Genomic DNA, 15,849 nt, shown 5'->3' with positions numbered 1-15,849 from the left:
GCCGGAGTGCTCAGAGTTGATTGTGGAGCCTTCAGGCCCGACGTCTACTTCAGGCTTGTCAGTCCCGACAACCCTGACATCTTTGGTGCCGACCAAGGGGTCTAGGAGCCGACACTCGCTGGTCAGGTCTGGGGAGGATAGTTGGACTAATTTTTCAGTTCCAACTTTGCCTCTCAGGGCTTCGGTTCAGGTGAGCTCAGCTCCAACCTCGGCTCAGCGCCCTCTGTTCTGGCGCCAAGGGAATCTTCCATATCTTTGGATCCAGGGGGTTCTTCACATATGAACCAAGGTGCCTTCGATGCTATGAGGAGGGTGTTGTCCACAATGACAGCCACATCATGAGAACCAGTAGCTCCTTACCCCCAGAGGACTGGTGTCTACCTCTTCATCACACATCCATCTAAAACGTAGAGACCCTGAGCCTCAGGAAGCCCCATTGGGTGAACCCTGCTCTTCCGAGACCTCTCCAGAAGCTCCCACTAAAGAGGTTCCCAGGAAGAGACTTTGCAAGAGGAAGCACTCCCCTCAGGAATCCGTCGCTTCGGACACTCACTTAAATGAGTCAGAAGGGTCCCCACGGTCCCACTCGGAGGATATCTCCTTCGCAGATATCCTGGAAATTCTTAAGCAGAGGGGTGGCTGGAAGTCCCTTAACCCTACTGATGATGAGTCAGTGCTTCTGAAGGCTTTTGGGTCTCAACCCTCCACCTCTTGGGTGTCACCACCCTTTGATGAGTTGAGCTAATTTCTCGAAGGGCGTGGGAGTACCTCGATACCATGGATCCTGTCCCTAGGAGGCCTAATAAATTTATAACTCCCCCCCAGGACAAGACCTTCCTGACCAAAGGAGTGCCCGTTAATGCTATGGTTGTGGTGGCAGCCACCAAGAAGGAACTGTCAGAAACTTCTACATCTGTGCATCCTCCTAATAAGGATTCTAGGATCATGGACAGATATGGTAAGCGCATGTTTAGTTCAGCGACTTTTGCTCTCCGATCACTGAACTATCTAACACACTTCACAAGGTTGCAAAGGGATCTCCTGAAAGAACTAGGGGATACTCTACAGTGTTCAGTAGCTGCGAGGGTCTCAGAGAAGGTAACCTCCCAGCTCACTACCCTAAATTCTCTTGTAAACTCTTCCATGCGCCTGGTCTCCTATGCAGCTGATGGAACGAGTAGGGCAGCGGGGACAGGAATTGCTCTTAGGAGACATTCCTGGATGTGCTTATGTTCCTTTGCAGAGCCCTTTAAGTCATCCTTTATTAACACCCCTTTTAATGGCTTGTCCTTTTTTGGACCCAAAGTTAAGGAAACCCTTACCAGGGGTCAACAGGATGGAACGACTCTGTCTGCCATTGGAGTCTGCTTTTCCACCCCTACCAGACCTTACCCCAAAGGTCAGAAGGGAGGGAAGATGTGGTTCCGTAAAACTCGAGGAGCTTTCCAGGGAACTCATGGTGAACCTCCCTCTAGAGGCAGAGAAGGGGGTAACAATGGAAGATGCTGCCCATGCAGCAGAGGGGGTCCGCAGAACCAGGGAGACAGAGAAAAGTTCTTTGGCAAGCCCTATCAGCACTCCTGAGAGGAGGCCCACCTGTCCATCTCTGGAGGCAGTCAGGGGGTGCTTCTCTTTGTACCCAGACATCTGGCTAAAAGTAACAAAAGACAGCTGGGTTCAAAGCATCATATCCAGAGGATACTCAATTCCCTTTGCCACCCCCCCATAAGGAAAATCCCTGACTTCCACCCAGTCACAGGGAACAGGCAGCCTTAGAGATTCAAAGGTTGCTGGAAAAAGGTCATCCAACCAGTCCCAGCAGACCAAAGAGGATCCGGAACTTACTCAAGGTCCTTTTTAGTTCCAAAAAAAACAGGGGACTGGAGGCCCATTTTGGGTCTCAGCAAACTAAACAAGTCGGTCAGAAAAATGAAATTCTGGATGGTCATGCTACAGTCAATTCTTCCCTTTTTAGGGAAAAACCATTGGATGTGCTCAATGGATATCCAGGATGCGTACTACCACATAGAAATAGACAGGCCATCCAGAGTTCATCTGCACTTCCAGCTGGGAGCCAGTCATTATCAATTTTGGGCTCTGTTCTTTGGTCTCACTACAGCCCCAAGAGTGTTCACCAAATGCATGGCAGTAGTCATGGCTCATCTGAGACTTTGGGATTCCAGATGTTTCCATACCTAGACTGGCTTTTCACTGTCACCACCAGCCATCAACTCATACAAACAGGGGACACAACCTTGAACCTCTGCAGTCAGTTGGGGATTACTATAAATTCAGGAAAATCTGCCTTGTCACCATTGCAACATACCGTTTTTATAGGAGCAGAACTAAATACCATTACTATGACCCTAAACCTTCCTCCAGAAAGAGTTTGTGTTCTACAAAATCAGGTTCTGGACCTGCTTCTGAGAGAAAAAGCCCCTGTGTCAGTGGTACTCAAATTGCTATGGACAATGGTGGGCAGCGATCATTGTGAATCCTTTGGGTCGGATGCATATGCATGTACTACAATGGCTCCTGTTCACGCAATGGTCCTTTCAAGAACTCCCAATGTCATACAAAATCCTGATAACGAATTCCTGCAAGAAGGATCTTCAGTGGTGGCTGACATCTCACCAAGTAACTCTAGGTCACCCTTTTGTTCTACCCGCTCCCATAGCCACAGTGACCATGGATGTCTCAATGATAGGGTGGGGGGGGCATTATCAGTGAACAACAGCCCAAGGCACGTGGAACAGATATGAGGCTCACCTGCATATCAATGTTCTGGAGGTGAGAGCGGTACTTCTAGTGTTGCAGTCCTTTCAAGACTCTCTCCCTCTGGGAACTATTGCAATTCGGACAGACAATATGTCAGTGGTCTGGTACATAAACAAACAAGGAGGAATCAGATCTTACCCCCTTTGTCGAGAGGCCCTGAGAGTATGGCAATGGGCAACTTCCACCCAGTGCTTTCTGATAGCAACACACATCCCGGGGAGATCCAATGTGATAGCAGACAAGCTGAGCAGGACGATTTTACTGCCTCACAAGTGGTACCTAAAAGAAGAAGTAGTGGAAATTATATTCCGCAGATGGGACCAGCCTTGCTGCAATCTCTTTGCAACTCCAACAAACATGAAATTCAGCAGCTACTTTTCCCTAATCTCCCCTCCGGGGGATGCCCCCAGGGATGCACTTGTACACAATTGGCCCCTAGATCTCCTGTATGCCTTCTCTCCTTTTTCCTCTGATACCCAAAGTTTTACTAAAACCCAAGGCTCTGGGAAGGGCCATCATTTTAATAGCCCCTTACTGGCCTCGTCAAATTTGGTTCCCCCTTCCTCCAGCCTCATCTATTGGAAGAACCTTGGATTCTGAACCCAGTGCCAGATCTCCTGACTCATTCATCAGAGGCTCTCCACCCTTCTCTTCAGTCCCTCAAACTGACAGCTTGGCTGCTCCAATTCCAGATATAGCCAGGATTCATAATCTATCAGCTGCGGCTTAATATATTTTAACATCCTCTCATAAATCGTCTACCAGGAAGTTATATCTTAGTAAATGGAAGAGATTTTCTATATGTGTGCTTCAGAACAATATTGATCTGTACCTGGCTTTAATTTCATCCATTCTGGAGTTTTTGACTAAACTTTTCAATGAAGCAGCAGCTGCAGCAACCATTAGAGTTCAGTAGGCAGCGATTGCTAACTTTCATTTAGGTGACCAGGGGTCTAATATTATGTCATATAGACTCTCCAAAGCTTTTCTCAAGGGTACTGTCCATTTGAGTCCACCCATCAAAGCTCCATTTATGCCATGGAACCTAAATTTTGTTCTGTCCCATATAATCCTGTCCCCCTTTGAACAAACCGCATCTTGTGACTTGAAATATATATCATGGAAAACCATATTTTTAATAGCTATTACTTCTGCTCAGAGGGTTTCAGAGTTACAGGCCTTGTCCATTAAACCCCCTTATTTGATTTTCCATAATGACAAAGTCTCATTCAGAACGAATCCATCATTTTTACCTAAAGTTTGCTCAGAGACAAATCTCAACCAATCTATTGAATTGCCCGTATTTTTCCTTAACTGCACTAATAAGATGGAACATATGCTGCACAAGCTTGATGTTTACAGACAACTTCGATTCAGTTTAGACAGGACTAAACATTTCAGGAGAACAGAACAGCTCTTTGTCTCCTTTTCACAGTCTAAAAAAAGTGCTCCAGTGGCGAAAACTATTTTACTAAAATGGTTATCAGATTGTATATCCCTCAGTTGCAGTTCAGTGAGTACACCGTTACAACAGAAGATAAAGGCTAGAGCTGCATCTACTTCATTAGCCTTTACTGCTAAATTACCATTAGATACTATTTGTGCAGCAGCTACTTGGTCAAAACCTCATATCTTCATCAATCATTACAAAGTAGACAAGGCCTCCAGAGACAGGGCTTTCTTTGGTTTCACTGTCCTAAAGAACATTCTCCCATGAGCCACCCGAGAAAGATGGTGCTTGGGACGCTACCCATCAGTAAAAATGGACAGTGAGATAGAACAACTTCACATAAAGAAGTTATGTACTCACCATAACATTCCATGTGAGTTGTTCATCTCGCCTTTATTCTTATGTCCCATCCTCCAACCCCCATCCAGGCTTCTTGAGGACCGAGAATTTATTTATGTCATGGTGTTACTGTCTCTTATCCAGTTTCCAATATTAGCATATTACTAGTAGTATGTAGCCTGTTGGCAGCAAACAAGATCTGAGGGAAACACAAGGTGCATCATGGGATAGGATAGCACCATGTTCAATAATAGCCTCACATCAGGCTTTGTGCTCACTGAATGGCACACAGCAAAAGTTATCCCACTCCACAAAGGGGGAGCCACCACTGATCCCGGGAACTATCGACCTATTAGCCCAACGAGTCTGGTCTGCAAAGCCATGGAATGTATCATCATGGAACTCATAAACAAAGACATTGGTAACCTCCAAACTCTGGATCCCAGCCAGTTTGGGTTTGTGAAAGGCAGATCATGCCTCATAAACCTGATTGACACCTTTGAGGCTGTCACCAAAGCCGTGGATGAGGGTAAGGTGGTTCACACAGCCTATCTTGACCTCACCAAGGCTTTCAACACCATCCCCCATTCTGGAATTATAGCTAAACTCACTAAACCAGGTATAAATCCCTACGTCACAAGATGGGTTGCCAACTGGTTCACTGACAGAACCCACACTGTAAAAGTTATAGACTCCAAGTCTGACCTCAAGGCAGTGACAGGTGGAGTGCCACAGGGTTCCATCCTGGGACCTCTCCTGTTTGGTATCTACTTCTCTGAAGTACAGGCTAACACAGAAGGTCTCTGGCTGACGAAGTTCGCAGATGACTGCAAACTAGGAGCCATAGTCAAGTCCCCAAATGATGTGGACATCCTACAGAAGGGCCTCACTGAGACAGATGCCTGGTGTCAGAGCCATGGCCTCAAGCTCAGTGCCAAAAAGTGCAGTGTCATCCCCTTTGTTAGAAACTCTGTACACATGAACTACCACATAAGCAACAATCTACTTAACACCGAATGCGTGATAAGTGACCTTGGGACCCAGGTGGACAGTAGTCTCTCCTTTGATAGTCACATCGCCACAGTAGTCAGGAAGTTCTTCTACATGGCACACCTCATCATAAAAGGGTTCTCATCCAGGAAAAAGAGGTCATTGTTCCCCTCTACTCGTCACTCATTAGACCCATTATAGAGTACAACACCCCTTTTGGAATGTACCTCACAAGACATCTACAGCAGCTGGAAAGGCCACAGAAGTACCTCACAAAGAGGATTACTGGCCTCAAACAAATGCCCTACACTGACTGCCTCAAAAAACTCCAGCTTTACTCCGTAGCATATCGCCTACTCCGAGGTGATCTCTGCCTAACATATAAAGCTATGTCAAACCCAGAGCTGTTGGAGATGCTACACCTAAAGAAATCCCAATCACTCCAAGCTCCATGCTCTAGGGACCTAAACCTTGTCACCACAATGAACAGGACGTGCTGGAGGGATAGATTCCTGTCCCGGAGACTTTCTATACTCTGGAACAGGCTACCCATCTATGTCAAGCAGAGTTCTTCATTAGCACTCTTCAAGAAAAATCTTGATGAGTAGATGGGAAATAGGAAATACACCCCGGGGATCACTTCTGTATCTCTGCTAAGAAGTGGCACAGGAAAATAGCTTTCCTGGGTGGCGTAAGCTATGGTACCTTGCTGGCTAGGCTTACTTAGGCCCTTGGGCCGAGAGTCTAGTACCTACCTATGAATCTATAATGTTTGTTACATTAATATATCCAGTTTTTCACTTGCTGTTCTTCCTTGTATCAGTACAACATATTGATAGAGTTGCTTTGGTCTATAGTCTGCAAGTCTTTGCTTCTGCATTTGATATTATACTTGCATCCTTAGCCTCACTGGCCTGGCCCAGATGATTTGAAGATTGATATTTTTGTTCCCAACATTGTCTTAGAGAAGGTTTATTCATCAACAATTCTGAGAAATCTAGAGAGATATGAACTAGTGAACCTTGCACTCAGTATGGACTGTGAGTCTAAGCAATATTGGAAAAATCATTTTAATCCCTGAACTAGAATGCAGTTCGTCAGTTATCACTGTCATTTACAGCCACAGCACCTAACGCAAACATAATCAATAAAATATGTAGCTTCATATGTCTAACCAAAAAACAGTCCCCTGCACAGAGAAAATTGCACGGCCAGAAAAGATTCTCAGAAAAAAAGATAAAGCCAGCAATTGGATGGCTGTGAAAAATAATTTATTGGTCAAAACATTATTCAGACTTCAATCCCAGACCGGTTTCGGCATAGAGTTAGCTTAGCCTTCTTCAGTGTAATAAAACAGAAAGAAAAAAGAAGTCCTTTAATACAGAAATGTTAATTGGATACAAAAACCATTAGACATGATTGGTGAACTCATGAATAAATAAAACATTCAAAGATGTTCATTAAGTCCTGGATAAAAAAGAGCACCCAACTTAATTATCCATTTTTTCTCTTTGATATCTAATTTCTTATGCCAACCTGATTTTATTGTACGATCACCTAAAATTTTATCAATAACAAAAAAATGAAACCTAGCTGTGGAGTGTTTTAATGTATGTTTATAAAGCGCATTGCTGGATTTTTTACACCTTATATCACTGAGATGCTCAGAGATACGTAGCTTGAATGGCCTTGATGTTTGTCTTACATAAAAGCAGCGGCAACTGCAGCATGCCATATAGATTATCCAATCACTATTGCAATTAGCAAAAAATTTTATATCATAAACAGTGCTACAGTTGCTACTTGAAAACTCTTTAGTCTTTAAAACATGTTTGCAGTTGTTACAATGGCCACAAGGCACACATCCAATAAGTTTATCCCCAAGCAAAGTGGTTTGTGTAATCTGTAACAGTATAGATCGTGAATGGTGTTTATAATGATTGAAATAAGTACCTAGGTTTTTACCTTTCCTAAAAGAAAAAGAGCAATTTTTTGGTATAACAGAAGATAATGTAGGATCAGCAGACAAAATATTCCAATTATTCTTAATAATATTAATAAATTGCCCAGTATTCCTTCCATAAGTGGTAGTAAGTCTAGGTGGAGTAGATGAAGAGAAACCTGTTTTTTCTTTATATGTTAACAAATCATCTCTGGTCAGTTGTGATGCATACCTTTTAGCAATTGTGACATGGCCTGGTTTGTATCCCCTGTTATTGAACCTCTGTACTAAATCATGGCTATATAAATGAAAAGTACTATCATTTGAACAATTACGCCTCATGCGAATAAACTGAGACTATTTATTTTTCACAGCCATCCAGTTGCTGGCTTTATCTTTTTTTCATATGTCTAACCTCAGGACAAGAACTTCACTTTATCGCTTGTCCAAGGCCATACCACTCTCTCCCATATTCGCTCACCTTTAAACCAATAAACAGCAGGTGCTACCCACCCCCTAGAAAGATTAACAAAAGAATAAATCTTTATGACCTATGTTCGGAATAAATTACCCCTATCCCTCCAAAGACCTCAGTAGGTGAAAGCATCTTTAGGAAATTTGCCTGTGCCAATTAGAATCATCTTTCTACTAAACTTAGGTTTCAAAGTGATGGCAATCAGGTTTCTAATTAGTACAACACCTAAAAATACCTACTCTATCTACTCCTGTAATTGTTTTAGCGATAATTGGTTAGACCTAAACTCTATTTCCTTTGCCTCAGGTTCCAAATGTATTTGTTATACCATTAGAATAGAAAATAATCAATAATGAAGGTGCAATTAAAGCTTCTGCTTAAGACAGTAAATCAACTGCTGATTAGACACAGCCTGCCTCAGATTCTACTTCAGCATCCTTCCTCACTATTTGTTTCTCTCCTTGGTTACTACATTCATCGCATGACTGAGTGACCACTAAATGCTAGCATTTTCTCTACATTTCTTTGGAATCACTCTTCTGCCTGTTTGCCACTTTGTTGTCAAGGCTGTCCACACTTAACTACGTTCTTATTATACTCTGTCTGCACTCATGAATAACTCTTTCTTCCTCATTGTTCCTTGTGTTTTGTGCACTTTCAAGATTACATCTTTAAATTATCAGCATCAGTGTTTCAGCAAGCTATCATCTTTTTCCCCAAAGCAATCATGCCTAAAAATTAGAGTAGCAATGTTTCCATTATACTGCTATAGCATAAATGCTTTAAATCTGTCTGAATCCGTAACTTGGCTGTTGAACCCAGCTCTCAAACAACTATTTATTCAAACTGCAATAATGTATAAGTTACACCATCATATAAAAATAACATTTTACACCATCATATAAAAATAACTTTTTCCCCTAACTGCTATAGTCAGTTATAACTTCAAGTGAAGTAAACAATCTGTTTGTGTTGTATCAAGAAATTGCTGTTTTTAATAAACTGTAACTTACTGTAAATTGTTTTAAGCAGATTATAAGTTACTATAAATAGTTTTACTATTCTAACAAATGATGTGTTAAATAAGTTTGTTCTGCTTTTAGCTTGGGTTGTGGCTGAAAAAGGCCTTCCGACTATCCACATGCCCAGTCAATAAATAAATGCATTCTGATTGTCATTGTTCTGTAAATAAAATATAAAATACTGAAGTAGGGGAATTATGAATTTTTTTGTATACTTTTGGTAACTAATAAGGTTTCCAGATCAGGTTAAGGTATTAATGACTGTCAAAAAGACAGATTTTTCTAGGACAATGATCTTACTGCACAGACAGAATTTTAATGAGATGTGGGGTATTTTGGAGAACTGGAAAGGAGTGTTTCACACTTTTAACTTGATCCCCAAGTACCCCAAGTTGGGTGAATGCCCTATAGTGGTTTATAAGAAAGGGAAAGACATTAAGTCATTACTGAAAAGTAATCAAAAAAGGTTTAGTAATCACACTATCAAGATAGGAATGTCTAAATGTGGAGGGTGTCCCCACTATAGGTATATCTATGATGGGCCAAGTATAGTACTAGGCTAGGTGCCCTTGCAGGCCATTTTAAACCTAGCCAGTTTCCTGTTTTGTGCTCAGAATTACCTATCCCACAGTCAATTATACATTACCACTAATGAGAATAACTGGGATCGTGCCATAGATAATTTGAGGGGACCCATGCATGGAATAAAGCATTTAGGAACTACCACTGTCCATAAGTAATACAGGAGGCAGTTCTGGGATAAATTTTCAGTTTTACATCCATATATCTAAGGTGTATGTGAATACGGACAGGGATGAATTTTATCTTGTATGCATGAGGAGTTTGTTCCACAACAGCAGTATCCTCTGCGAGATACACCTGTCCCTCCAAACTGTTCTGTTGGTGTTGCAGAAAAAATTTAGGTACCTCAACCTAGTATTTCTGGTGCCATTTGACATGCCAATGTGCTGTAAATTCATCAGAAGTGGGTCAGAGGATACTTTGTTTATCAGACACAGATTACATCTTAGCAGTCTGTAGGATTCAGAGTATAGTGACAGGTGTCTGAGTCGGTCCATGTAGGACATACTGTTTAGGTCTTGTATGCTTTTATTATGGTATCTCTGGGGCCATTCCAGCTGTTGCATGTTTTCGGCCAGATGCATGCCAAAGGAGGCATTATATTCAATAATTGACTTGAGGGCTGAATAAAGGGGGACAATGACATCCATATATATAGATACAATCCCTTTGTTTATAAGCTGTAGAATATAGAAGGACTTACTTACAACAATAGACACATGTTGGTCAGAAGTTAGGTCGCTGTCCAGGTAAATTCCTAAATCCCAAACAAATGAGTCAACTTTTAGGGGTGTATTGTCAATATAGTAGTTCCTGGGGTAGATAACTTTCCAAAGGATACAATAATGCATTTTTGGCATTTACTTTCAGTCACTGTTTTTGGCAACAGTTATTTATTTGAGAAAAATGTTCCTGCAGGATGACAAATTCATTTGAGGATTCAATGACTGCTACTAGCTTGCAATCATCTGCAAACTTAGTTAGCCAAAGTGTTTTGGTATTGGTTTTTACTTCAGAAATGTAGATGCCAATGAGGAAAGGTCGCAGCACAGAACTCTAGGTGACGCCACTGGTGACTGACTGGTCTCTATGTGGCGGTAACTTCCCCTATTTTGATTATCTGCATCCTATCTGTGAACCAGTTGAAATTACAGCAAGTGACATTTATTTATTTTATTTATTTATTTATTTATTTGTTTATTTATATTTGTTGACCGGGAGTGTCCGACTGGACATAGGTCCATTTTCAGCGGAGGCCTGGGGAGAAAAGCCCCACAGTTAAAATAAACAGACAGTAGTTACATTGGATTACATAGCGATTAACAATTTACATAGCAATTACTTACAACATATTTACAGATGAAGGACATAGTACATCAGTAGACAACTAGAATCTTTATCTGTGAAGTACATAACAGACATTAACTAATGTTACAAGAAGAAGTTCCTGCTGTAAGTACTGGCTTATGAGCATCTGAGCTTGCTATAATCAAGGCAGTTAGTGTAGTGGAAAGAAAGATAGTGGTTAAATGGGGAGGGTGATATTAGAGCGGGAGTTGCAAGAGCATAGCCAGCATGTTTTTAGGTGCACTTTTAGTAAAGTTTTAAAGTGGGTGCATGATGGTACGGAGGTAATTGTGGGTGGGAGGGAGTTCCATAATTTGGCTATGGTGCAAGAGAATAGTGCTTCACCAGCAGAGTTATTGGCTTTAGTGATCTGCAAGTGATTTCTGTTGCTGGATCTTAGTGTCTGGTGGTGTGATAGGGTTGGAGTAGATTCTGGAGGGATGGGACATTTAGTGGACGATTTACTAGTTTGTGGGCGAGTGAGAGTTGATACCATTGAAGGAGGTGAGGGAGTTCAAGCCAGCCCAGTTCAACAAGTGAGAGACAGTGGTGACTACGGTAGGATGCTCCTGTGGCGAATTTGGCAATTTTGTTGTAGCAGGGGTTTATTCACAGTTTATTTCATTTTTCTACTATGCCTGAGTGGGGAATTTGTTTCAAAAGGTTTGGCCAGGTCAGGGTATGCGGTGTGTACCATTCTGCATTCATCCATTGCTTTGGTGACCTTTTCAAAAAATCTACTAGGTTCAGTAAGCATGACCTGCCATTGATGAATCCAAACTGAGACAGATGTTTGGAAGTTTTTTATGTGCTGACTGATTAATTCTATGTTAAGTATTTCCATGGCTTTGCATATTAGACTGGTCATACTTTTTCTTAATGTAATTAACTCAGATCTGAAGAGGGAGAACTGTGTAGTGCATTATGGAATGGGTGTAAGTAAACAGCAACCTGGGAACTTTGTTATGTAAAGCGGTCCTAATATTGTGGACATAGTTAGTCCTAGGAGTTACATTGGGTAGCCCCACTCCTAAAGATCTGTCGTTTTCTTGAGTATGTAACTTTTATTTACATGCCATCACCAAGAAGGCAATGTGTTTATGATGGAAAATTTTGGGGCATTGCGTGAGAACAACCTTATAATGTAAGTAATGCAATAATATGGTGTAATATAATCAGGTGAGTGTTTCATGATGCTGAGTAGTAGTCATATCCAAAATTATTCACAAAACCTGATTCTGAAGATGCAAAGGAGAAAGGTCTCTATTTATTTAAAAGCAATAAGGGAATGAGTAATGCAAACTTTTAGAAATTAATTTTCCTATAATGCATCTGAATAACACATTCAGAACTGAATCATAAACTAGTAGCATCTCTATATTCTACAGCTATTGTTCCCATTGCTTCAAAAAGTCTGACTGTTGTATTTTTACCTACCTGCAGTAATCGGAATAACATAACAATGGCACAGACAGTTACCAGTCAGCCTACTTCTATTGCAGTGGTAGGAACAAATCAATGGAGCACAGGAGTCGTGAGCTGTTGCGCTGATTTGCCCATCTGTAAGTATCAATTTTTGTTGGTGGTGTTATCAACTGTTATCAAATGTGTGAAACTAAGAATATGAAATGGGAGTTTACTGCATTGTTGCAATAACTGCGTGTGGACAAGAGCTATATGTTGTACGATGTCTACATGAATAACATACAAACTGCAAAGAGAAGTCCATTAGCCTTAACTTGCATTTTAAACGTTCAGAATGGTACATCTAAGCTGGGTATAAGTGGTGTGTACATATGCACATACCTATAACATGCTCAGTAGCTTCAGTATATGCTACACCTCTTCCTCCCCTCCCCTCCCCCACCCCTTCCTGATTTAGTTATATAAAAATTGTCTTTTGGCTTCTCCCATTAGGGGTCAACATCACAGTCTGCAGATTGATTGGCAGTAGAGTTTTTATAGTGTTGAGTTGCCAGCCTTGCACCCAATCTTTACAGAAGGCACACATACACTTACTGCATGTCTTTAAAACTCATTCGACCATAGGGAGGACATGCAGACTTTACACAGACAGCACTCCAGCCAAGAATCGAACTGGAGAACCTCTTGCTGGGAGGCGACAATGCTAACTGCTGCACCACCTCCTGCCTTTGTTACATAACCTTGCTATATAATCCTGCAAAATAATTAAGGAAGCAGACCCAGCTCCACAAACATGTTATCTGATATAGATATATATGAACAGTTACACTCGATGTGGACAGGTGTTGCTTTGGTCAATATCTGTTTTGTCAACACACTTTGGTCGAAAAATCAAATGGTTGACAGAGGTGCAAGATAGACAGTCCCCTGGGTTAGGGAGTATGCCTGCAAAAACAATATTTTAGTGTTTGCATGCTCTAAGGTTATTTACTTATTTATTTATTTTACATTTGTTGACTGGGATTGTCCGACCAAGCTGAAGAGCCCTTTTTTAGCAGAGGTCTGGGGAGAAAAGCTGCAGCATATTATACAATTTTCATTATAAATTAGCATTAAACAGCAATGTTACAGGATTAGTACAAGGCATTAAGTAGCAATACAATGTTATACAGTGTCAATAATCAGGAGTATAGCAAAACTATTTCAAGATGTATAAAAAGAAAATATGTCATTAAGATGAATATAGTTTTTGGGGTAAGTGGTTACAAAAACCCAGTTTTATCATAATGTAGTTGCATGAAGGCAAGACAATTACAACAGAATGTTTCTCTGAGGCGATTTGCTTAATAGATTTTAGAAGACAGTAGAAAGAGTAGTCAAGGAAGATTAGAGAGAGCTAGTGAAAAGAGTGAGTTAAGGGCATAAAGTAGATTAAGGTATGAGAAGTAGGGGATGTTAAGGAGGGAGAGTGCAGTGGCACGGCCAGTGACTTTTAAAGTGCTCTTTGGTGGCTGTGTTAAATTGTTTAGGATGTATAAGGGTCCTGATTTCTATTGAGAGTCTATTTCAACCAATAGTGGTGTGAAAGCTATACATGTTGAGTCCAAATTTAGACTTGGGTTTGTAGATTTCTAGTAGGTCTTGGTTAGAGCTTTGGAGAGGTCTGGTGGGAGAATAATGGGAGATGAGAGGGGATAGTGCTGGGCAGTAGGAAGGCTGGTATAGGATAGCATGGATGATCTGGAGCTGAGAGAGAAGAAGCTGGTGGGGTAACTCAAGCCAGTTTAGGTGTTTTAGAGAGAGACAGTGATGGGATTTATAGGTTTGTTGGGCAGCAAATCTAGCTTCCTTATTGTAGGTAGATTTGAGATTGGTCAGGAGTGCTGAGTTAAGATTTGTGAGAATATGAGAATTGTACATTAGGCTGGGTAGAAGGTAGGTAAGAGAGAGAGTAATCTTGGCTTCAGAGGTAAGGGATTTCTTGTTATGGTAAAGGAGCCCTAGTTTTGAATGGGTCTTTTTGATACAGTTATTAACATGCAAATCAAATTTAAGCTGATCGTCGACAGTTAGGCCTAAGAGCTTAGTGCTGGATTCTACCTGAAATGGAGTGTTATTACGGGACTATATGGAGAAGGAGGGTTTAATATTGTTGAACATTTTAGGTAGGAAGAGTAACAGCTTTTTTTTTTTTTTTTTTTTGTTAGGGTTAAAGATGACCTGATTGTTGGAGAGCCATGTTTCAACTAAGTTAAAAGATGCCTCAGTAGCTGAGAAGATCTTAGAGGGAGAGTTGGCTGTGGTGATGACTGTAGAGATGACTGAGGACAGGAGGTATAGAGATGATTAGTAAAGATATTAAAAAGTAAAGGCTCTAGGATAGATTCTTGAGGTGCACCCATTTTTACAGGGAGAGGAGGGGAGAGTGCAGAGTGCCATCTCACTGATTGAGATCTATCAGTGAGGTAGCTGTAGAACCATGCAACAGTAAAACAGGAGAGGTTTAGGTTATGCAGTTTGTGCAGCAAAGGAGAGTGTGAGACAGTGTCAAAAGCTTTTGAGAGGTCCAAGAATAGGCAAGAAATAAGTTTATGGTCATCCATGGCTATAGAACAAGCATTGAAGAAGAATAATAGAGCTGTAGTAGTGCTATATTTGGGTCTGAAGCGGTCCTGAGTGGGTGTAAGCCGATTTTCCTGTATTAGATACTCCATAACTTGTTTACAAATACATTTTCTAGTACTTTAGAGAGAGGGGAGAGGATAGCAATAGGTCTAAAGTTGGAGATAAGGAGTTACCTCATTTGTATATAGGTAGAGTGTAGCATTGTTTCCAGGTGGAAAGGACTTTAGATTCAGAGATAGTGATTAATTAGGATAGATATAGGGAGAGCAAAAGAGTCAGCTGCTAGTAGAAGAAAAGTGGAACAAATATGATGCTGGGCATGGTTTTAATTTAGAGAGTGGAGTTTTGTTGTAGCTAGTAGGCACATATTTGAGGGATAAGGTATTTGAGGAGATAGTATTAGGAGTAGGTTCAGAAAAGTTGGAGATGTTAGTAGTAGAGGAGTTTGGGTTAGGATTCAGTAGCTTAGATATTGAATCGATAAAATAGGTATTAAAGATAGTGGCAGTTTCTTCAGATGTCTTGTCTAGGCATGAATTGGGGGAGCTAAGGTTACTAGGATGTAATATTTGGTTAATAGCATTCCAGAATTTTTAAGGATTAGATTTTAGGGCTGTGGAAGGTTTGTTATAGAAGTCCTTTTTATCTTTGTTTATGCATTTTTCTGTCAGATTTCTGAGTTCTTTATATTTTTGCAAGTCTGCAGGGAGCTTAGTTTGTGACCATTTTTTTCCATAATTTGTCTCTAGTTATCATAAGGGTATGAGTGGCTTTTGAAAGCCATGGAGATATGGTGGACTTAATTCGGACTTTGCGAGGGGGAGCAAGTGAGTCTAAGATGCTAAGGAAGGTGGAGTTGAAAGCTAAGACTGCA

General features: G+C 41.1%; 1 protein-coding gene across 1 annotated transcript in view; it reads left to right on the top strand.

Moving 5' to 3' along the window:
- The window catches only part of LOC122812517 (cornifelin-like), a 239,772-nt gene that overhangs the window by 59,762 nt on the left and 164,161 nt on the right, over positions 1-15,849 (top strand). Inside the window, exon 2 of the mRNA XM_044084815.1 lies at positions 12,369-12,487. Coding sequence (XP_043940750.1) covers positions 12,388-12,487 — 100 coding nt within the window. The 5' untranslated portion in view covers positions 12,369-12,387. The remainder of the gene's footprint in view (positions 1-12,368; positions 12,488-15,849) is intronic.

This window comes from Protopterus annectens, chromosome 1.part1, assembly GCF_019279795.1.
Source record: "Protopterus annectens isolate FY-2018-M chromosome 1.part1, PAN1.0, whole genome shotgun sequence".
NCBI classification, from domain to species: domain Eukaryota; kingdom Metazoa; phylum Chordata; order Ceratodontiformes; family Protopteridae; genus Protopterus; species Protopterus annectens.
Note: the sequence above shows the minus strand (reverse complement) of the source record. Positions and strands in the feature narration are given on the sequence as shown.